The sequence below is a fragment of the Oreochromis aureus genome, linkage group 22 (genome assembly GCF_013358895.1).
Source record: "Oreochromis aureus strain Israel breed Guangdong linkage group 22, ZZ_aureus, whole genome shotgun sequence".
Taxonomy (NCBI): domain Eukaryota; kingdom Metazoa; phylum Chordata; class Actinopteri; order Cichliformes; family Cichlidae; genus Oreochromis; species Oreochromis aureus.
In genome coordinates, this window is record NC_052962.1 from 7990542 (window position 1) to 8013379 (window position 22838).

Consider the following 22838-nt stretch of genomic DNA (forward strand, 5'->3'; position numbering starts at 1 on the left):
CAAGTTTACATGAACAATATCATCACTGACAGCATACGCATGATGCAGCAAACAACATACCTTCAACACCAGTGGAATAAATGGATGGACGCCCCTGTGCAGCCAATACTTCGACCTAGAAGGAAATATATAAAACAGTGTGACTATTTAAGTTCACGTCATAAACACATGTAACAACAAATAACATGAAAAGAAATGCCAAGACACATAATATTTTATGGTTCAATTATTGTAACAGAGGACATATTTTTATCAAAGTCTTATGATAAAATTATTTCACTACACAGTTAGTTGAAATATTCCTGCTATTTATCAAACTTTTTTACAGGTTTTTTTTTCTTTTCTTTTTTTGGTTACATACATCTAATTATTCCCAGCTTTGCAGCTGGATTACGCACTCAACAGAGACAGCAAAACATATTACACTGAAGTTTAGAGAGGGTTTATGAGCAGCTACATTAGGGGAGAGGTTAAACTGGGTCAGTTTGTTTACCTTGTGGAACGGAGGTCTTTTTAAACAGCTACTGCCATCCCTCTCTCTGCGGAGGTCAGCTGGGGGTCATTTAGAGTCTCTTTAATGGACGGGGCAGAGGCAGGCTCTTTATATGACTGGGAAAGGGGTCACATGACCAGAGGAGAACAGAAAGAGCAAAACAAGAAGAGAGAGGGAAAGAGAGAGAGAGAGAGAGAGAGAGAGAGAGAGAACCCCCCCTCCCCCACCAACACCCTCCACCTCCTCCCCTTAACCACACACCTGACCCCTGTGGGAGGTCAAGGAGTCTTTCTTTCTTTTTCTGTTTGATGCGGTCCTATGAGCCATTTCTGTAAGGGTAAACACCCAGAAAGTTAATGTGTGTTTACTGATGATGCTTGACGCGATCAGCGCTTGCTTCCCAGCGAATTATGTGAGCAAACAGAGCGGATAGATTTTCAAGAGCGCCGATGCCGTTATCGCTAAATCCCCTAAATCTCAGTCGGAGAGATTTCCTACGAAAAGCAGCGCACGGAGTTCGAATACAAATAGGAAACTGTTGTTATCCGATCACCAAGGTCATCTGCTAGGTCACAAACAGCTGTATCCACTATTTGTATGTATTTTTTTGGAAGTTCATCTTGCCTATGCCGATATTTGACTTTACGCTGATAATCACTGCGGCTTACTACATTAAAAGGCTTGCGTGTGGTTGTAAATATTGCACGCGTGTTGCTGTTTTTTTTTAGTTTAAATTATAACGCTTTTTAATGAGTTCATAATTATTCTCTTTGACACAAGTGTTTTCTTTCAAAATGTTTATTTAGCATCAACAAAGAGGAAAATATTAAAGGGCTTACATAAGCTTAAAATCAATATAGTGAACAAATCTCTAGATGGAAATGACTGCCAATTCACCAGCATGTGACTGAGCACCTTAAAACTCATTGTTATGCCTACACAGTCAGAGAAGTATATTGTTAAAAAGTTAAAAAAATGACACCAAAATGACTTACTTAGATCATCTAAAAAAAAAAATTAAAAAGAATCCACAAACATTAAAAAGCTCCTGGACTGTTTTGCAGCTCTGGTTGTGCAGTGTACATAGAGTATGCGCAGCTATTTATAGATGTACTTAAGTGGACGTTTGGGGGGCATAATCAATGAACACAACTACACAGGCTTTTCAGAATAAAACAGCTGACAATATCCACAGTTACACACCATGCTTTTATAAGCCCTTTAACACTAAATAACTATTATTTTACAAAAAAAGAGGAGGAAACAGCAATACAATATGTATACAGGATGTTTTTTTTTGTCTTTTTTTTCAGTTTGTAAATCATTTACAAGGGACACAATTTCACCGATTACCCCTCAGAGAAAATATCTACAGAACTGCACTTTCCTAGAACTAAGCTACTACATTTTTAAGAGATCAACCACGCAGTTGAAGGTCTAAAGAATAGAGGGTGATAAATTAAGTCGCACTGGCAGCTGTGTAGAAACATTGTATCGAACACCTTACAGTGGCTCGCTAATCATTACCAAGTTAAATAGCTTGATACAATGTCATTCTTCATAATCACATAGCTGAGAGAGAAACTTAATGTACTATGAAGCTTTTTTCTTAATCTTATTGTCCAGTCGATTTCTCCTAGGGGGAAAGGATAGATTACCTAAATTGCTTCACACTTTTTATCCAGTGGGAGTATCTTTTTAGAATCAGGGGCATTCCACGTTTTTGTCTCATTCAGTGTCTTGCTATGGTCACCGTTTGGTTTGGATTATTTTTTTGCGGTTTATGTTTTCAATTCTAAAAAGGTGGGAGCGTCCATAAAAAATCCATTACTTGGGGTTGAAACAGCCATGAGGACTCAGGTGCGGGTTGTATAAACAGTTCAATATCTTGAGTATGGCTGATCTCTGTACACTCCCTTGGTTGTTCGTGCTGACGGAGCCTTGCCGCGATTGTTTGCCCACTCTTCCTGACCTGATTAAGAAGAAAAGGAAAGAAACAGATGTGGAGTGATTACAGAGGCGTCGCACTTAAATCAATTTCAAGCTCTATGCAAATACTGTAAATATGCTCCCTTCCATGAAATTATTACAGCACAAAGTTAGCCGTGCTCTGGGTGTCTGGTATCGATGCTGCTGGTGAAAACAAAAAGCAGTTTCATGCTGCGAGCACAAACAGCGACTCGCACCAAGAAGCTTGACTTTCACCTGGAAGTATTCATCACAGATAATTGAATAAGAGGATCAAATAGCTACTTGAAAAGAGCCCGTTTAGTGGCTCCTAGCAAAAAAGGTCACAATTACCATTAGCCCAAATCAGCCCAGTTCACCCGCTGGTACTGTCAATGTGAAAGTGCCAGTATCGATGGCACCCTTTGTCTGATCTCCAGCCAGCACTGAGACTTCCCTAGAGCTGAGGCTCACAAAGGGATTTTTTTTCTTCTGTGTAAAGGCTCACTGTTGGCAGCACATAGCCAATACCCCTTAATTAAACCTGTCACCCCTCCACTGACAGTCACTTTGAAGAAACACACCAAGGTAACCTTGTGTTTTGAGAACATGGATGCACATCAACTCTGTTTATCTGTTGCCTTTGAACTGTCGTCCTCTTTTCAGTGTGCCGCAGCACTCCCCCCCTCCTGTTTTTCAGTTTCATACGATGGTAGGAAACACTCTAATGAGCAGGAGGTGCTTAGTTCTTCCACTCGTGTGGTCAGAAAAGTTGGGAAAGTTTTAAAAAACTTTGACTTATTGCCAAAAATGAAAAGATATGAGTTTACAATCCATTTGCTTTGCCTAATTAAGAAGTCACAAACTCCCAGCAAAGTCTTATTCTGCTTTAAAACACAAAAAATATGCAGCATAAGGTGAATCTCTACAACACATATAAATGATACATTTCAGTAATTAAAAAGTTGGTCATCTGTTTGCAGTCAGTCACTAATAAAACTGTTTGACTGGCCTTGGTAAAGTGCACAGTGAATACTCTTTTAGAAGCTTTCAAGAGAAGCTAAATTAAAGCAGACACACCTTGGTATCAACACAGTGTTTTCATCTTTTCACCCAGACCGTGAGGAATTGACAGACTGACATTAAACACAGCACAACCAGACTTGTGTATTTACAGGTACACACAAAGGCTGCACATACATAATAAAAGAAGGATCGACCTTCACGGTACAGTAGCATGTATTAGCCCTGCTATCACTGAAATGTACTTTGCAGGAGACGTGACCTTGGCCCATTTCTCACTGTATCTTGTCAAAAGCTGACACAGGATTGCTGAACATTATCTGAGATTTGTCTGAACTTTGCTGCGGTCGGAGTTATTGGCGGCTCTTTTCAGAGGCTGTAAAGCCGAGAGCGACATTTTCAAGTTCTGCTGAGGTGACTGCAGAGACAGATGTTACTGTGGCACAAACATCACACATACTTCAGTTAATTAGAAATGTTGGTGAAACTTCAGTGACTGGGCAGATGGAAGTGCAGGGATCAAAGATAAATACTGTATGATCCCATCGAGGTCATGAAAGAATCTTTGTATACCGAATTTTAGCCTGCTAAGAAGCTGCTGGACCCACCCATCACTTTTTCATAAGCCACATTTTTTTATCCAGAATGTTTAAACGAACATATTTATTCCCCAACGCCTAAACTAGTGTGTTATTTTTGATTTTCTTGAATTTGTTTGCATCTCTACTTCATGCCAGCACACAACACAATCTAAACAAGCCATGTTGACTTACTCAAAGACATTTCTTCCATGAAACACAATGTAATATGTAACAGGCTTTCATTTAATCTGCTTTCTTCATAATGCCAGCACAGTAGCAAGTAATCTGCCAGTGCAGCATCTGTCATTTCCCTCTTTTCAGAGCTGTAAAACATGTATGTATAAACACAATCCGTTCCCAGGTCAGCTCCCTTCTTTGCACTGCAGCGTTTTCAGTTAAAGTTACTGTTGTTGAACATTTAAGTACCCCAAATCCAGCGTTATCTCCTAAGCTAACAACTCGGCTGGCACTGTATGAAGTACACACAGAAACCAAACACAGTTGCACAGTAACCCTGCTAACAGTAGCTGGTGTTTTATAGGTGTAGTTAAAGGTGGTGCAGACAGGTAGAGTTTTTTTGTTTTCTCATTAGTTTTGTTTGCATCAGATTGGGAACCTCACCCAGGTCTATCCCGCCTCTCACCCTCTGGTAGATGACTCTGATAAGGACAAGCGGAAGAGGACGGCTGGATAGTTTTGTAAGTTCACAAAATCTTTTCAGTTTCTCATAATATTCTCTTTTTTGGCTGCAGTTAATTAAAAATATTTTACCACCTTGTTTTAGCTTTAAGCATTTTGAGGTAACTATAATAACCTTGGTGACACATGGTTCATATAGCCATATATGCTCAAACATGTTTGAGTGAGAGTGATAGAAGATCATGTTTACTGGAGCAGATTTATAGAAAACAATGAATTTAGTAAAAAGTGAGTCTTTGTAATGCTTGTTGTTAAGGATCTCCCAATAACTGGGACTCTGCTATTATGAACTATTTTAACTGAAGACTTTGAACTACAATCTAATGTTACAAATGTCTATAATAATTGTATCAATACCTGTTTTGTCTTTGCTGTATTTTTTATTGTTACAATGTCTTTTGTCCTCTTTGCTTGCTCAATCTAAAAAAAACAAAACAGATTTTTGAACTCACGGATAACTTTACCCGCATAAATAATACTTTTTCTGAGTTTCAAAATGTTATGAATATTTATTATTGCATTGTTACATATTAATTGATGCTTCTTAACATATGGTGCTAGCTAGTGTTTTATTATGACTTTAATTTGCACATATATATATTATGTTCTCAACAGTTTTGAAGTGGAAAAAAAGTCTTTTGAGAAGTTGGTTGGTTATTAATAATTGTTCTGTATATTTTTATGACAGCAGTTGGCTTTGCAATTCTAATAGGAGCTTCTTACACTGTCTGTTTTTGATACATTTTCTCTTCAGAAGTACGGGAATCAATCTTGGAGCATTTTTGGTTAGTTCTAGAGGCTAAAAATGTAAAATTTGTGTAATATTTCCTGTAAGAGAAGAACATAACATTAAAAATTACATTTAGTGCTGTTTGGTCCATTGTCATCGCCTAATTCTCCAAATGAAGTCTGGAAGGTCTGACTTATTAGAATTCGATACAATTTACAATTCAAAGTTTTCTCATCTTTAGGGCACAGGATTTTCTGGGTGGTGTGGCAACTGAGCTGAAGCCAGCAGGACAGAGTCAGGTAAAGGAAATTGACATTGTTCTGATAAATGAAACAAAAAATATTATGAAGAGAGTAAAAATACAAAAAAGAGGTCTGTAACTCACCGTATGAATCATATGATTCCCCACTGTGTCCGTATTCGTAGTAGTCATCTGAGCTGTAAAAACACAGAAAACAAAGGTGAATGTCAGCATGAGGAAAACAATACAATTATCAGCAAAGAAACAGAGAGCAGCTTATTTTTCCCACAAGTGTAGGACATCAAAGTCACGTTCATCGCAGTGCAATCATGTCTAATTCGAGCAGCGAGAGTAAAGGTTTTGGTTTTTTTTACATATATGTACTCGGTTGGAAATGAAAGTAAAAAAACAAAAAACAAAGAGCAAACAAGAGGCAGCTTTCAATCACTCAAAAGTTGGACCACATTTGCGGTTCTGTAAAGCAATTTTCTCCACAAGCTTCCAGTTTCATATCACTGCATATGGAGATCTATGAGAGGTGGCAACTTTAATGAAAAATAAAAAGATGGGGAGGCAAGTTGCACGGCGGTTTATTTCTTGTTTATTTATTTATTTATTTATTTGCGGGTGCCAGTGAGATGCTGACAGAACAATCCTGCGTCAGTATCATTCAGTAACAGCGCTATCATTCAAGAGAGGCAATTCATCATAAGGCTGCCACTGAGCCGACACCAGCCATCACAGCTGGGTCCTCTCCGCCTGCCTGTCACTCAGTCTGTCAGCGACAGCAGCACCTCTCTGCTCTCCAGATTAGAGAGCTGAAAGCACCAGCCAAAGCACCAACACACCACATCAACACCGTCTGACTGGTGAGGGCAAAGAGGTGACAGTAATGACACACCAGAGTGGAAATAACAAATTCTCATTTTACTCTTGTTACTGTACTGGGGAAGCTTTTTGTGGCATTAACTAAAAAAGCCACGGTCCAGGAGGTTGAATCACATTACACCAAAGTTGGCAGAATTCAAGAACGTCGGGTTCCTGACATTTAGTCTGCTTTCACTGCGCGGTATCTACTTAACAAAAGCATAAAGTCAAATATTAACTCAATAAATCTTTGAATAAAACTGAAGACACAACCCTTTGCATTGCTCTAATTAATAAGTTGTTCTTTCCTAAAATAAAATACAGCCTCGTAGAAGAAATTCAAACTAAATGATTTTTGTGATTATATAAAGCATCTTTCATGCAATCCAATTTGTAGAAAATGAAACTTTATCTCCATGCACTTTAGAGAGGGATTAAGTTAATGCGCTGCTGGATGCTAAATCTTTACTAAATGTTGTCATTTAAATGATGCTAGCAAGTTATCCAGTTAGCATGAAAGCATTACTAGCAGCACACTTGGACTGTATGCAAAAGCCACAGTGATGTCACCCAGGATGACCAGGTCCTTAACAGGCCACTAACAGCACATCATTTAAGGGGTCATTTTACCATGTTTAGCATTTAAAATTATAGAACTGTTCAAATAAACCCCACACTATCTTATTTTGCAACTTTTCCTAAAATGGGTTTATACATGAGAGTGAACTTTGCAGTGTTTTGGATTTTAAAAGATATTAATATAAGCATTGACACCTAAAAGCAATCAAATCAAAGTAAAAAAAAAAATTACTTCAGTAATTGTTTTCACTGCAAAATGAGATGATCTGGTTTGGAAAATTAATCAATTCAATTCAATTTAATCCAACTTTATTTACATAGTGTCAAATCACAACAACAGTCACCTCAAGGCGCTTTAAGGTAACATTGATCTGAGTAAGTGAAGGGTGAAGGGCAGCAGAATCAGATGGGTTTCAACTGACGACGTGAAGAGCTGCACACTGGTCTATGTACGTAACTAATAACTGTGTGGCCAATCTAAAAATGTAGCCTATGACTGGTTATGAGTGATTTGTGTTTTCTACTTTTTTATTTAGATATAACGACGACACATTATCCAAAATTCATTTTTAACTTTTCCATAACATCCTTACATACGATAACTAATTTTTTTCATCCTTTGTTTATTAGTGGATTCCTAAATCTATACAATTTTCTGTCACAGAGCGAAATGAGAGCAGCCATGTGCTGGATTAGTTAACCAACTAGTATTTATAGTGCCTCCTAGCAAAGGAGTGTTGCAACAATGCCCAGTCAACTAGTAATAGTAGTAAAATATCCAATCTGATTGGCCCTTTATATTTTTCCTGCAACAAAATGACTGTCCTGTATGCAGAAAAGCATCATTTTAAGAGCACTGAAGTGGCTCAACGGGACATGAGACAGCTCCCTAAAGGGAGTTGTGCCTTAAGTAAGGCTTAACATAAATTTTAAACACTTCATTATTCAGCTATAAACAATGCTAAGCCAGCAGAGGCAAACAAGGCAGTTCCCCAGCACCAATCTTGTCTTCCTTTGAGAAGCGAGGCCAGCCGCCAGGGTTTGCAGCTAGCCCTCGTGGCTGAGGCGCCACCACACATCCGCCATGGATGTCAAGTCACGGGAATATCTACCAAGAGGGAGAAGACGCGGAGACAACGGAATGCATTTTTTTTGGCTTGTCATGCTGTGTATCCTGAGACAAGACTTGACAGGCAACCCAGTAATTAGATTTTACTCTATGCTAAAATGTGTTCCAGAGAGGCTGCTATCAAAATATACATCATTTTATGACTGAGAGAAAATCAATTTGTCTAAATTCCCTGGTGCTTGCAGACTTATTGTTTAGGATGTAAAATACTGGGTTATTTTGAGCCTTCATGTATAGCCAGGTCACATTAAGCAATAAAAAATATAAAAACCAAGATGCCACATAACACAACTAAAACTAAACAAAAATATGTGACCTAAGACATATACATATATGTATATGTGTATGTATATATATATATATATATATATACACACACACACACTTTTTCATTTAACTCTTCAACTCTCTTTGTAGCTAATAGTGGAAAGCACCTTTAAAAGGACCTGCTTCGCTGGAAGCTGCCAGTGCAGACCTGCTCTGTGCACAAAGGAGAGCAGTACAACAGGAGCTGTTAGGCGCCTCTAATTTCTGAGGTGACATTTTGTCGATATTGCTACACAACTTCTCTCCTTAGTTACTGTCTCTCCTCAGTTATATTGGCCAGAGTCCTAAAATGCATCGTGAAGGTCAAAGATAAAAACAAAACAAAAAACAATTCACCTTTATGAGGCCAAACACTCCTTTGATGCCCTGCAGCGCATTAAACATTTTTCATTAAACTGGACCGATTAAACTCATTTCTAAGCCCATGTTTAAAAAAATTGTACTCTATCAGAGAAGCTTGGTTTGAATCATTATTCTAAATAGCCCTCGTTGGGCCTTTTTGCCACTCAGTTGATCCACCTATCTAAAACAAGGAATTTAAGCACTCTATTCTTTAAATCATCTTTGTTCTTACTGGCTGGCCCATGCAAAGAAAATGGCATTAGTATTTAAGATTATGTTTTAGGAGTGTTTTTAGTATTTTTTTTTTACAGATGATTCCAATGATTTCACTGCGGATTGTAAAACATATCTTAGAATTCAGACACAAAACCTAACATATCGAAATAATTTAATAATTATAGAGGAAGAAAATTATCTGAAGGTTGAAAATTAATTTTGGATAACAGAATTGCTAAAATGAAAAATAAAAACAGAGCTCCCACCTCTGAAACAGACTAAACTGCTCCTTGTCAAAATTACAACAAAGTGAGAAACACGTTTTAATAAATTAAAGGTTGTAAAAATAGAACCGTTAAAGTTCATCTCTTGTCCACCTCTGCCACCGGACCTGCAGCCTCACTCCATCCATCATTAACACTGCTCCGCCTCAGTATTCAGCCCTCCAGCTCTGTTCCTCAGGCCTGAAACCCATCTGATTTAGCTGCTCTGCTCCACATTTCTCTCTTTATTTGCTTAGATGAGTCCTCGACACTCTGGACTTGCCGCTGAGGTCAGCTATGGTTACCCTGCTGCTCTGCACAGCCAGTTCTCCACATGTTCGGTCACACACTCTGGCCCACTCTTCTCTGCTTTGTCCATCAACATTTGTTTGCTTCATATGCTTTTGTCCTGTAACTAAGGTTGGGTGATATATCCTCAAAATTATATTGCAATATCTCATAAAAATGTGTGATAACAGAAAAAAAAATACTGAACATTTATTGATGTCTGGAATTTATAAGTGTAGGTAAATGAGTGGCGTTCTCTATCCTGGTTTTCTGCAGTCAGTAGTATTCAATAGTGTGACTCTATTGAAACAATTATAACAAACTTAAATTTAAAACTCATCAGGAGCATGCACAATGGTGTCACATGAAAAAAGTGAAAGATATTTTCTACCTGGGATGTTGTGACTTAGGTCGAGGTTTTTCACCAGCTGCTTAAAGCTCTGCTTTTCCACCGTGTAACTGAACCAGGAATTATTATCCACCGTTCAATCCTTCTATCATATGGAGTACAGTTAGCGACTGGAGCAGATGATGCTCGGTTTGTTTTCCTATGTTTGCCTCAAGTGCTGAAACGGGTTTGTTGTTTCTACCTTTAGTTTTCTTGCATATTTTCTACTTTACTTTATTGGAGGCTGTTAAAGTTGCTCCTTTTTAGGTACATTTACATACTGCAAATTTAACAGCTATATGACATTTTTAATTTTTCCGTCACATAAAAATTTGTACTGGTATTATTGCAGATGATATGATATGGCAGAGCCCTAACTGCTATCAACTCCTTCACCACCTCTTTGCACTCGCCTGTTAAATGCAGTTCAGCCCAAAATGCAGCGAGCACTAAACAAAGTTATAGATTATACATTTTCCTTTTTATTCTATTCTATTATATATATGTTTCACAGAATACGATTTAGTTCAATGTACTGTATACATTGATATATCTACACAGTATAAATTTACCATCGCTGACACAGTCAGACGCACACACTGGAGGCATTAACACAAGCATGAGATGAAGTACCTGGGGTGGATCTCAGTCGAGATATCACCCTGTCATAGGTGTAAAAGTGCTTTGACTTTCTTAATAGGACAGCTTTTGATTTGACATTCATTAGCAGAAGGCGTCTGCTGCTTTGTGTGTCCCCAAACTTCGCTGCCCTGAAAAGCAGGAAAGAAAGAAGGAAAGAAAGAGCCCATCTGTCTGAAGCACAAGCATGAACCCTGAGAGGCAAAAACAACACCTATTAGATAAGTGTGTCTCTTTGTGTCTCATTGATCAGGCATCTGAATCTAGGCCTGCGTTTCCACTGGTAAAGACCCTTCCTCTCCTCTTCACATCTGTCATCTCTGTAAATGCTTCATCTTAAGCACTGATGTTGCTGTTCCTGGGCACTATGAAACAGATGGCAGTGTTAAATCTGAATGATGTAGTACACGTCCCTTGTGGACTTTGTTTTCTTCCATCGCCATTAGTCTTCCAGTCCGCTGTGATAAATTTGAGGAAATCTAGTAGGACATTACAAGGGGCTGTACAGATAATACGGAGCGGTCTGATGTGGAGAGAGGCTGCCTGTGATGTGGAGAGGTTAGCCTAGTTCCTGCATATTGCACACTTTAACTGATCATGACTGGGACTTCTAAAGCAAAAAGTGCTTCCTTGATGCTCCCCGTGTAATCATGTTTTTCATTCATTCTTGGCACAAGGCTGAAAAGTAAAACGCTGATGAAAAATGTCCCACGCTGAATGCGCTGATTATACCGGCTGAGTGATTTCCACAGACAACATGACAATGAAAATAAGACGGGCAAAAAGAAAGCGGAACAACCTTTTTTCCCCCCACCATTTTGTATGAAATGAGGCTCACATAATTTCAAATGAAAACCTTCGTTATGGATACACTGGTGATTGCTCAGCGTGGTGACTGATTGCAAAGCTATCTCCGCTGCTGACCCCCTGCCGCAGAGTCACAAAGAGGGACAAAATGGCCTACGGCAAAGATTTGACTTTCCAACTAAGTCTTCTTTCGAGCTTGCCTCTTTTTTGGAAACTACAAGAAATCCTCCTCCAAGGGAAACACTGCTCCAGTCAAGTCAGGCACCGTATTCTTTAAAATTCAGCATGTTTTGAATGTTGCATTCTGAGCATCTGGACTCTGTGAAAGACTTTGTCTTATTTATGGAGCATTAAATTTACAACATGTGAGTTTTGGTCCTGAGACACAGAGTACTGTAAATCCCACCCTCCTTTCCCTCAGAAGGTGTAATTCCCACACCAGCACCTGTCACTTATCTTGACAAGCTGCCTACCTTAAAAAAAGCATTAGGTACCCAGCATCTGTGACGCCACCACAGGCGTTTCAGAAGCAGACAGCTAAGGCAGCCAATCTGTACTAAGAATAAAAAAAACAGAAAACACAAGTTTTCCTGTTTTACTAACTGTCTGCCTGAGGCCTCTGACACAACACGCAGACATCAAAGCGGTAGCAATGACGAAGGCTGAATGATCAAACACATTGAGTCACTCCATGCAGTTAAAGACACTGTAAAGACTGTAGGCGAGACCAAGTGGCTGCTGACATGCATATCATTCGGGGCCTTTGCGAATGCACGAGTTGCTAAGCTTGAGTTGTCAGCTCGTGGTTCTCCCGTGTTACAGGAAAAGTACAGAAAAGAAATTCCACTAAAATGGTAAAACTACTGAATAATGAGGTTAAATAACGAGACACCTGCCAAATTCTCTCTCCGGTGGGGTGGGACTAATGCCTGATTCAAACACAGAACAGAAACTCTGGGCACCAGTTGCCATAGATGCTCAATTATGGCCCAGTGACAGCAGATGGTCCAGAGCTGTGTTAGCGCCCTTTAGCTGGAAATGTACGACCTTTAAAAATACTTTACTTCCTATCAGTTTTAGTTGTGCTATTAGCGCGGCTCTAGGAAAGGCAACGACGGTCGATCAGACCACCTCTCTGTTCTAGGCTAAAGTAACTCAACAATAAACAGCAGATTACTTTTATTTTCTGTTGTCTGTGAAGGTTCTCAGTCATCCAGGTCATCGTAGTCTTAAGGAGCTCGGAAAGAAAAGCGTCTGGACTTGAAGACGTTTCACCTCTCAACCAAGAAGCTTCTTCAGTTCTAAGAGCAATTGGTGGAGAGTCCCAGATTTTAAGCTCTATGGGAGAGTCCCCAAGAGGGTCATGGACCTCTACGTAATCACTCGAGCCAAGGTGTGAAAAAGGGTGTGGGTCGCAATCAGCCAAGGTTTCAGGTGAAACCACTGTGAAACCTAGCCCCACCCTGTCATATTATTTACTGAGGTCAAATATTTTCTGTTCAGGCATTCATGGTTCACAATAACTATGAAACAATTGTGAAATTCTGGGTTGATAACAATGCTAAAAACGTGGTCAGTACCAATATTTTTGTTGTTCATTCATTCTCACTTTTGCAAGCAAAACAGAGAAATTCTCAATTTAATAAATACCTAATCGTTTTAAAAATCCTCTAGCTTCTTTAAACCATTTAAATGAGCACAAACTCACATTACACATTTAGGAAACTTGATCCCAGATAAAAGGGCAACAAAACTGATGTTACACAACAGATAAACGAATGTGCACCCCTGATATCTGTTTTTTTTTTAGCTATTTTTGCCACTGGATTATATCCACAATAGCAAATGAGTAACAATAAAACAAAACTATACTTTTCTTACCCACCCCAATCTCTTCCTATGTGTCAGATGCATTGTTAGTGGGATAAGACAGTTTATGGACTACGGATGGCTCTGGAAAGTAATGCCCATGCCTAATTCAACCTGCATCCCTTCTAAAAGCCAGAAAAAGATAAGCTGTATAAAAGTCTACAGAAAACAAGTTTTTAGTTTGCTTAAACAATGCAGTCACTAAACACTTTTCTGATGAGTCCCTATCAGTATTATTGGAAGGGCGCTAAAGCAGGGTACACTTTAGGGCAGGTATCAGAATCAGAATCAGAAAGGGTTTTATTGCCAAATGTTGAGCAGGTTTACAACATTAGGAAATTGCTGCGGTACGGTAACGCTTGTATATGAGGTAATTAACAAGTTGCTACCGTGTGACCACGCAGTCACTTGTTTTTCACTTTCAAACTTGCCCAGCACTGACGAGAAAATGCTCAGCTCAAGTCTTTAATCAAATCTTGGACATTGTGGGGGCTAGGGGAGGGTCAACATCCACTGTGCATGTTGGTGATGCAGATTGTTTTGGGGTTATTTTTTAAGTAGTACTGTGAAACTTAGAAAAATGAGCCACTTTTCTGTGTTCCAGATCCTGCCCGTCTCTTGTCTAAGGCTTGCTGTTGCTCCTCTGGGATGCGTCTGCCCTTTAAAGCATTGTCACAGATCTATCCTTGTGCCCACTGGCTTCCGGATCCATCCTACAATGTAGCATACTAAAGCAAGGTGCAAGGGAAGGTGCGAGGTGTCAGCAGGAGAAAGTCTCCGAGGTGCCGCATGTGAAAGAATACTTTGATCACACCCGAGCTGCATGAAATCACCTCACCATGACCTCTCCAAGTGTCCAGCCAGCGCTGTGCCACAGCTGTCATCCTCCTCATTTCCCTACAGAGACGTGCCCTCCTCTCCACTAATAAAATTAAAGACCCTCTCCTCACAAGTACTCCCCCCCTTCAGCCTCCTTGACCGTACAGCTTGATTGGTAGCAGAGTGCTGCAGTTTTCAATGACTCTCCAGAGATAAAGCTGCCTCTCCAAAAAATGATGATAGCTCGCTGCTCTGTGTTGTATAAACACGGTAAGAGGAGGCTGTGATCTGGGAGCTTGCGGACCGACTGCCACGGCTGTCATGCTGAGGTAGCGTTTTGTGAGGTTCCCCCAGGCGTCAGCTCGCTCCTGAAAGATGTAAATGTCGTGAAATGTCTTCAGGGCATCTAAAAACAGCTTTTTAGCTCAAGTCTTATGTCTTAAGGTTGCGAGCGCCTTATTTGCCTTTCAAATTTAATTATGTCTAAATTACTCAGTTCTGGCTGTTCTGTATGACACAGAGTGTACAGTACAGTTACACAGGTTGTCTTGTTTCATTTGTCAGTGGCTACATTCTTTTTTGCCTTTGTAGACAGTAATGTGTGGTAGAACACTTTCATGCAAGTTAAACACGGCACAGAATGTTAAGATCTCTATCACTGCGGGGCGATGTCACACAGAGATGTAAAATGTGTCAGCATTCTGCATTTAAGCATAATGTTAAAGCCACTGTGTGCAGATTTTTTTTACTTGAACAATCCGAAGCAGAAACATATAGTTGATGAGCCCTGTAACAGTTAGTTAGGTAAATAACCACAGCAAACTAATTACAAAATTAAACCCATTAAAATTTTTTGTCATTTTTCAAGTATTAATCCTAAAGATTTCACAGTTCCTCCCACTCTGTTAAGACCTGTAGCTGTTTTTCTTTGTTACTTTCAGAGGACATATAAAAATATTCCTGAATAAATATACATACCTGAATATTTTTAAGGAAATCCCTGTTATCATCTTGGATTTAGTTAAAGGGACAATCAAAAAATTATAGAGTTTTTAACCACTTTTGAGTTTTGTAACTTTAAAGCCTTTATAAAACACCTCCGGACACTTTTATAAGAAGATATTTTGAAACACTATCTTAATGTACTAATCTGATAAAAACTGCTTAGTTACGGCTTTAACAAACTTACCCTAGAAGCTAAACTTATACTACCATCTATGCTCTTGTTGAAATTCAAATCGGGTTTTATTTAATGTAATTCCTCAAATATTAGCCAACTGTTTCCAGATCAAAACACTCAGAAATAGAGATTACAATCCACAAGACATTCCTGCTTTACTTTTTTCCACTTCAGTGGAACTTCAGACAAACTTGCAAATATAAATGCATGGTTTAATATCAGTTACAAATATATATATTAAAATAAAACACCTTTTAGCACCACTAAATCAACTAATTCTTCTTTTTGAAGTTCAGTTTGATGATAATGTTCAAAAGTTTCCAGTTTGTGCATATCCGTGAGAAAGCATTAGCTAATCAAACATTGAACTGAGTGGTAGTTTGTGGTGGTAATGCACTGAGAAATGTGGCAATGCATCAGGCAAAGTAGAAAACTGCTAGCAAGGAAACAGGAATGTGAATGGATGGATGTATTAGAACAGTCTGAAATTATATGGGGGCCGCCTATAGGGCACTTTGAAGAATGTGGATTATTACATAGCCGCAGGGTTCCAACTAGCAATTTTCAAGTAAACATTTAATCTACATAATTTTAGAAAGCAGGGAAACATGCCCAAATGCGGTTTCTTATTCTGTTGAAAATTAAGACCCCAAAAATATTTAAACAACTTATAATTTAGTAGGAAAGATGGTTTAATCAGTGAGTGTTTGACAGGAGAGGAAGCTGTTTCAGAATCTAAAAGAAGAAAGAGGAATGAGTGCTTTGTTTTGTGTGTATAATAGTGGTATAAATCAATGTAATGCGTTTCGACTCGGCCGAATCAATAGGTGTAAGTAAGATGAAGTCTTATAGGATAAGATATTATAAGAACAAAACTGATCAGCAACATTTATTGCATTCACTGCACAAAAACATTTCAAGTTAATAAAGGTATCTGATGCTGCATCGCAATCAGTTTAAAATCAGCAGCCTCCTCTTTCTTTCCTTATGTGTTCACAAATGGCAGCCCTGTTTCTAGCATAAGGCCATCGGGTAATACCATGACAGAGAGACTGTAAATTGTTCTGCTTGTTATCCTCCGGCAGCTGAAATCCTGCCATGCAATCGGGGCTCAGATTGGTGACTGGGAGCTCCTTAGGCTGTGAGAAACATTGTTAGGAGACTTCTTGTCCACACACACACACACACACACACACACACACACACACACACACACACACACTCCACAAGGTCCTGCTGCAGCTGGAACCAGCTATGACTCTCCTCAAGGTGAAAATAATGCACCTTTGTCTATCACAAAGCTAAACAGGATTGTAACTGTGACAACAGAGTTATGGGACAGCGTTCTGTTGCATGTTTTAAAGCGGCAATTAAAGGTAACAAATAGATTGCTGGGGTTTTTTTTTAAAGGTATGAACGTAGTTCTAAATATACTTCCTGTCAGAGTAAACAAAGGACAAACAAAGAGGGCATGCTACGAATTATATCCTGTGTTTATGGACAAACAATGAAAATTTGATCTGCACAGGACCACTTATCCCAGGCCCTGCATGAGGCTTCTGTTTCATACACGCACAATGTCAGCCTGCAGTAACTTGTGATCCACATCCAGGGCACAGGACAAACAAATAAGAGAGGAAGTAAGTGCATCAGCTGTCTCTGGAGGCAAAGGCTTCTGTGTCTGAGCCCTATTAGCTGCTTCGTCTCCCTCCAGATAACAGACATGAAAATCTCAGAGTCCGCCCAGCCTCCAGCCTCTACTTGATGGACTCCATTTTTTCCCTCCTGTGCTGCCACCAAAACACCCCCACTATTATTCACGCGGCTGCTTTTAAAACAAATAGCCTCAGACTCCTGAGGCGGACCAGCGCTTCCCCCGGCAAGCATGTGTACACCCAACCGCCAACATTTCAAGCTCCGAACGGCAGTCGGTGTGAGCCGGAGACAGACTATGCGTGAGAACAAAAAAAAAGACGAAGGAAAAAAGAGAGAAAAAAAGAGCGATGGCACAAAAGATGGATGAAGCCGAGGTGACATACATCCTGACACCTCTACAAAAGAAAACATCGACCACCCTCCTCACAAAAGCCAGGAGACAGAATAATGCTGTTTTTGTTCTCTCTGACTGATTTCCTTTTTTGCCCCAGCTGCCGCCAATTCAATCCAATTTTTGACACCCTAAATGTGGCAACAATCATTCTTTCTTTGAAGTGGCACAGGCAGGCCTACATAAATGTAGTGCATTGTGCGCTGATAAAATACAGTGGAAGACCAAAGTGAAAGCCTTTGACCTTGTGTGGCTTGGAGAGTGTGATAGCTGCCTGGATGTAAGAAAATCAATATTCTACATTTAGCTGTTCAGGACCCTATGTTAAATGGAGCAGCATGCCACAAAGACTGTTTATTCCGCAGTGACACATTGAGGGAAATGCACCTTTTGCCTGATATTTTTTAAGGATGATTAAAGCATAGATAATATGTTTATCACAATGAGCCAGAATGAATTCCTCGGAGCAAACTGTGGTTACGTCACTGAGGCTGTGAAGAGAGGTTTATTTTAAGCTCTTAGATTCAAAGATTAGTTTCTTACTAACAACCAGGCCCAGACATATTAAATCTTCAACACCTGCCTAATTGTATTTTTTAAGTTGAAGCGGGACATTGTGTGTTTTCTGAGAATATTGCAAAGGACGACTCAAAGGTCAGTGAAAACATTTCACACCTCACAAAAGGCTTCATTAGCAGCAAGCATTCTTCTGAGTTTCAAACAGGGCAGAACAGCATAAACGACTCCTAACAGCATGCACACCATAATCCAGCTGCTCTCAACCCACAAGACTTCAAAATCTCATTGTTAGCTCATATCCTCGTTCCATACTTAAGGCCAAACGCCCAGAAAGTACTGAACTTGCTGCCTTTGTGTAACGCAGTCATAACTTGCATTTAATCCTTCAAGAGATGTAAATACAACTCGTTGCATATTAACTGCTTTTTAATTCAGTGCACTCACTCAGGCTGTTAAGATAAATGTCATTTTCAAGTTTCTGCCCTGGCATGAACTCAAGCTGCATAAAAGACATGCTGTAGCATTCAGTTTGTTCGTGCAGCCATTTAAAAGGGGTGTTTGAGCTTTATGGTCATTTTGAAAAATGCTGTTGCATTGTGCTGTGTTAAAGTTTTACCCTATTGCCAAATGCAGTGTTGTTCCTATTACTCACTCTGGATGGGTCATATTAGTTATGAATTGGATTTTTGGCACAGTTTGTTGAGTGGTGGGGAACGTTTTGTTTAGATTTTGGGTTTTTTTGGCAAAAAAAGTTTTGCGATTGTTTTGCTTAAATATACATCCAGCAGAAAAAGAGAGATTGTGGGTATTTAGAAATCTGTTTATGTCTAATGTCCAATATTTACTGCCTTTGATTTCCACCATCTCCAACAGCAGCATTTGTTCCACTGTTAGCATAAATACATGAGTTCTTACATTGTATTCTCAATTTTTACAAGCCAGTCACTGTGACAGCACCATCTGGGGGTAACAGCAGTTTTCTCTGGAGCAAATGACAAACTGAGGCGACGCAGAAAGAACACTATGAAGTCCCCAAAGGGAGGAGGTCAGGGTGGACGGACAGGTTAACTGAAAATTAGACTGAAAAGAGCGGCCGCTCCGTTTTTATGTTTACATTTTTAACCCATGGCTGTTTCATGTTCTCAGTTTTGTGTTTATTATTATTATAACAATGACAACAAACATTAATGCCAAACTCGATTCTGCTCTAAACTTGGGGTCTCTTATTTAGGAGATGCTTCTGAGCAGCGGTCCCCAACCTTGCGCCACAGACCGCTTTAATGTCAGACAACATTTTCACAGACCGGTCTTTAAGGTGTCACGGATAAATACAACAAAATAGAATGACAGTAGATAATAATAAATGCAGATTCACTGTGTAATTGTGTAACTTTATTAGCAGCGTCCTCCTGAAATGCGCCAACAACATTAGAGTAACATCCTCCTCTCTGACCCTTAATGCTCTCTGGTCGCTATGGTAACACGTAAATAATTCTTTCAAAATAAGACACACAACTACAAAGACCCAGGGAAACCGAGTTAGTGATAAAAACCCTGAAAACCATAAATTTCACACCAGAGCCTCAACTCTCACGGCCCGGTACCAAACAACTCCCGAACCGGTACCGGTCCGTGGCCCGGGGATTGGGGACCGCTGCTCCTGAGGACTGCTTCCAGCTTACAGGATAGTCATGGTGTATTACACTGTGATAATATATTGTCATACATTATCTCAATAAAGTACTAGGTGCCTCATGTATTAAAACAGTCGTATATTCCACATTTACCCATAAATCCGTGGAATAAATGTGTAATACTCGTGACTCTTTTGGTAAAAAGTCGAACTTACTTTTGTCCTTGATTACTGTAATTGTTGTCATACGATTCATATCCTTGGTCATCATAAGCTGTCCCGTAGCCGTCGTCGTATTCCTGTAGTAAAAAAGTAGACAAAATTTACCCAGTTAGATGAAGCTCAACACAGAAAAAAAAATCCAGAAAACATTTTGACATTAACAGGATGTTGATATGACAAGCTGTTCAACATCACACCTGCTGAAATGTGGAGCGATGACGTTAAGAAAACATATAGTATGATTAATATATTCGTCTGTGTTGTGCTGTTTGTTTAACTTGCGGTTCGATACCTTTCTAATGCGGGTTAACAACAGCATCCGAATGTCGTTAAGTCGTATCTCTTACTAAAGACAACTTTTTTGCAATGCAATACATCAAAGCTTTCAGCACATATATAGGTCAAAAAGCTTCATCTGCTGCTGTTGGAAGTACATATGCAGGACTATTAGAGTAGCAACTGCAGCCCTGCCCTTGTCCCTGTGTCAACTAACTGACAGTGGGATGCAAAGACTTGCTGTGGGTATGTTTCATCACCACCTCAAAGGATGAGCCTTGAACATCTGTTTATACTCCAGCAATCTGCACCCCTCCCACCCCCTCACTCTACCCAGGCCCCCGCCAAGAGGAACATCAAAGCGAACCAGTGCCGCACCCGTCCTAATTTGGGATAAATGGGACTTATGTTCCACAAAAGGCGTCGACCCCTAGCGACACATCTCTCATCCCCCACACACTTCTTGGCTAATTCCATCTGCCCCTTATTTGCATGCTTGAAACGAATGTCTGTAAGATTCAGCACCAGAAGAAAATGCTCATCACATCCACGTTATTATTAAAAACTTAATTCCTGATTAGAAACATGCATTTGCCAAATGACAGCATTTGAATTGACTCTTTTATGTTTAATCCTTCAGAAGCAAAGTGAAGGAACTACATGTGACATATAACAAAGCCAACTCAGATGTAGTAAGACTTCCCTGTCTCTGGGTAAAGTACGAGATAGGCAGTTGTTTTCTTAGTCTGTGGTGAATTATGTCAGCTGGATTTTAGGAATCTGCTGGATAGGAGTATGCGGAAACTTCTTGGTCATCCAACTGGGTGACGTTTTAAGACAATAACTGGTAATTTTAATCTTCATATTGGCAGTCCTCCTGACAGCAAACTAAAATAACTTATTGCTTTGTTTGATTTGGTACAGCAGGTAACCCATAACACCCACATTCATGGTAATACACTAGATTTACTGATCGCTAATTGGCCTTAGTATTATTTTTGTTAATGTTTTATTAATTTTTGTGTTTTTTAATGAGCTGATCAACCTAGGAAACAAGGCAAGACCTACAACTAAAACATGTATTTAAATGAAAATGCTGGTATTTTATTTGTGACAGCCACAGCTAGTCTGTGGAAGACCAGCCTGATCAGTTTAACTCTGAAACTCAGGATCTTTGACGATATTGCACCTGTCATAATTGAATCGGGCAAACAGGAAGATACTTCTGAATGTAAATAAAGGAAAAGCAAGCTTCAGAATGACTATGACATTTTTACACACAGCTTTAAAATACTTTTTGTATTACTGTAGGGTCTGCCTTACAATATAAAGTGTCTTGAGGCGACTGTTCTTGTGATTTGGCACTATATAAATAAAATTGAATTTAAAATTGCTTGTTTTTTCTTATTTTCTTATTTACCTTATGCCTAAATTTTATTTTGCCATGTTTTATTATATTGTATTGTTGCTATTGTTCTTGTGCTATTGTAAGGTGACCTTGAGGGTGTTAAAGGTGCCTATAAATAAAATGTATTATTATTATTATTATTAAAATTGAATTGAATTTTCACATCTAAAACTTTGAGTTATGTAGAGCCACACAGTCCTGTGCTCCAGACTTATACCACAAGACTTGGTCTCAACCAGAAAGTGTAATCAGTTTCTCCCTGTTTTCAAGAGAAAGTATCAGTACAAATACCTCTTATACTCTGTCAGCCATTAATTGAACTAACGTAACATTAACACGTAGATTAACTGAAGCTTGAATGTCAGAGTTTAGTACCATTGACCACAAAACCCTTAAACAAATAGTGCTCCATCTTAATCCTGGGACCTTCCCATGTGTTTTCTTAAAACTACTTTCAACAGTTTAGCTGAGCTCTGAGATCCTGAACCTTGTTGATGGTTCTCTCTGTTTATTTCTTATAAAGAAAAGCTACTGCAATGCTCTCCCTAAAAAGACTATTAGACAGCTACAGTTAGTTCAGAATGCTGCTGCTAGAATTGTAACAAAAATGACTCCAGTTGTCAGTTCCCTGTATTGGTTTCCAGTAAGTATAATTGATGTTTAAAAATCTTTAAATGGATTGGGGTCTAAATATGTGAGATGGATACAAACCAGGTAGGTCTCTAAACTCTGCAACATCTGGTTACCTAGTAGTTCCCAGATCTGGAACTAAACAGGCTGATAATGCATTTAGCCACTACACTCCCCATAGCAGGAACCCAGAAATGAAACCACCAGAGAGCTGTACCATAATTGGTATTATTGTTGTTTTTATTTTTGTTATTTTTATTGATATTATTGTTATTATCATTATTATTATTATTATTGTTGCTTTTTTCCTTTTTAATTTTATGTTGCAAACCACTTTGAATGACTGTAGTATTTTAAAGGTACTATGTTACTGGTGTTCACGTGGGAAAATTGTTGATTTCGGTCTTTGTGAATTCTTTTCTATTTATCTTGAGGCAGCTTTAGGGAATTAAAGTCCCTTCTGACATTTCTAATTCTACAGTTACAAACGCTTTTGCAACATCAACAGTTCTTCACACTAATGCGAAGGCTAAATTTAGTCAATAACTGTACTTTCTACAATATGAACCCTCTTGAACCCACTTCAAAAGCAGAGGCTCTCAAAAGGCAGTGCAATTTTGTCAAAAGCTACGTAATTAAAACCACTTTTCAACAGGCAGAGGAAACTGAAGGCTTT

The 22838-nt window shown here is 39.2% G+C and overlaps 1 protein-coding gene across 1 annotated transcript in view; it reads right to left on the reverse strand.

Moving 5' to 3' along the window:
- Positions 1 to 1299: 1299 nt before the first annotated feature.
- khdrbs3 (KH domain containing, RNA binding, signal transduction associated 3) overlaps positions 1300 to 22838 on the reverse strand; it is a 129400-nt gene continuing 107861 nt past the window's right edge. The window contains exons 7-9 of the mRNA XM_031743465.2: positions 19843 to 19925; positions 5859 to 5911; positions 1300 to 2465 (exon numbers count right to left, since the gene is read on the reverse strand). Of these exons, the coding sequence (XP_031599325.1) occupies positions 2374 to 2465; positions 5859 to 5911; positions 19843 to 19925 (228 nt within the window). The 3' untranslated portion in view covers positions 1300 to 2373. The remainder of the gene's footprint in view (positions 2466 to 5858; positions 5912 to 19842; positions 19926 to 22838) is intronic.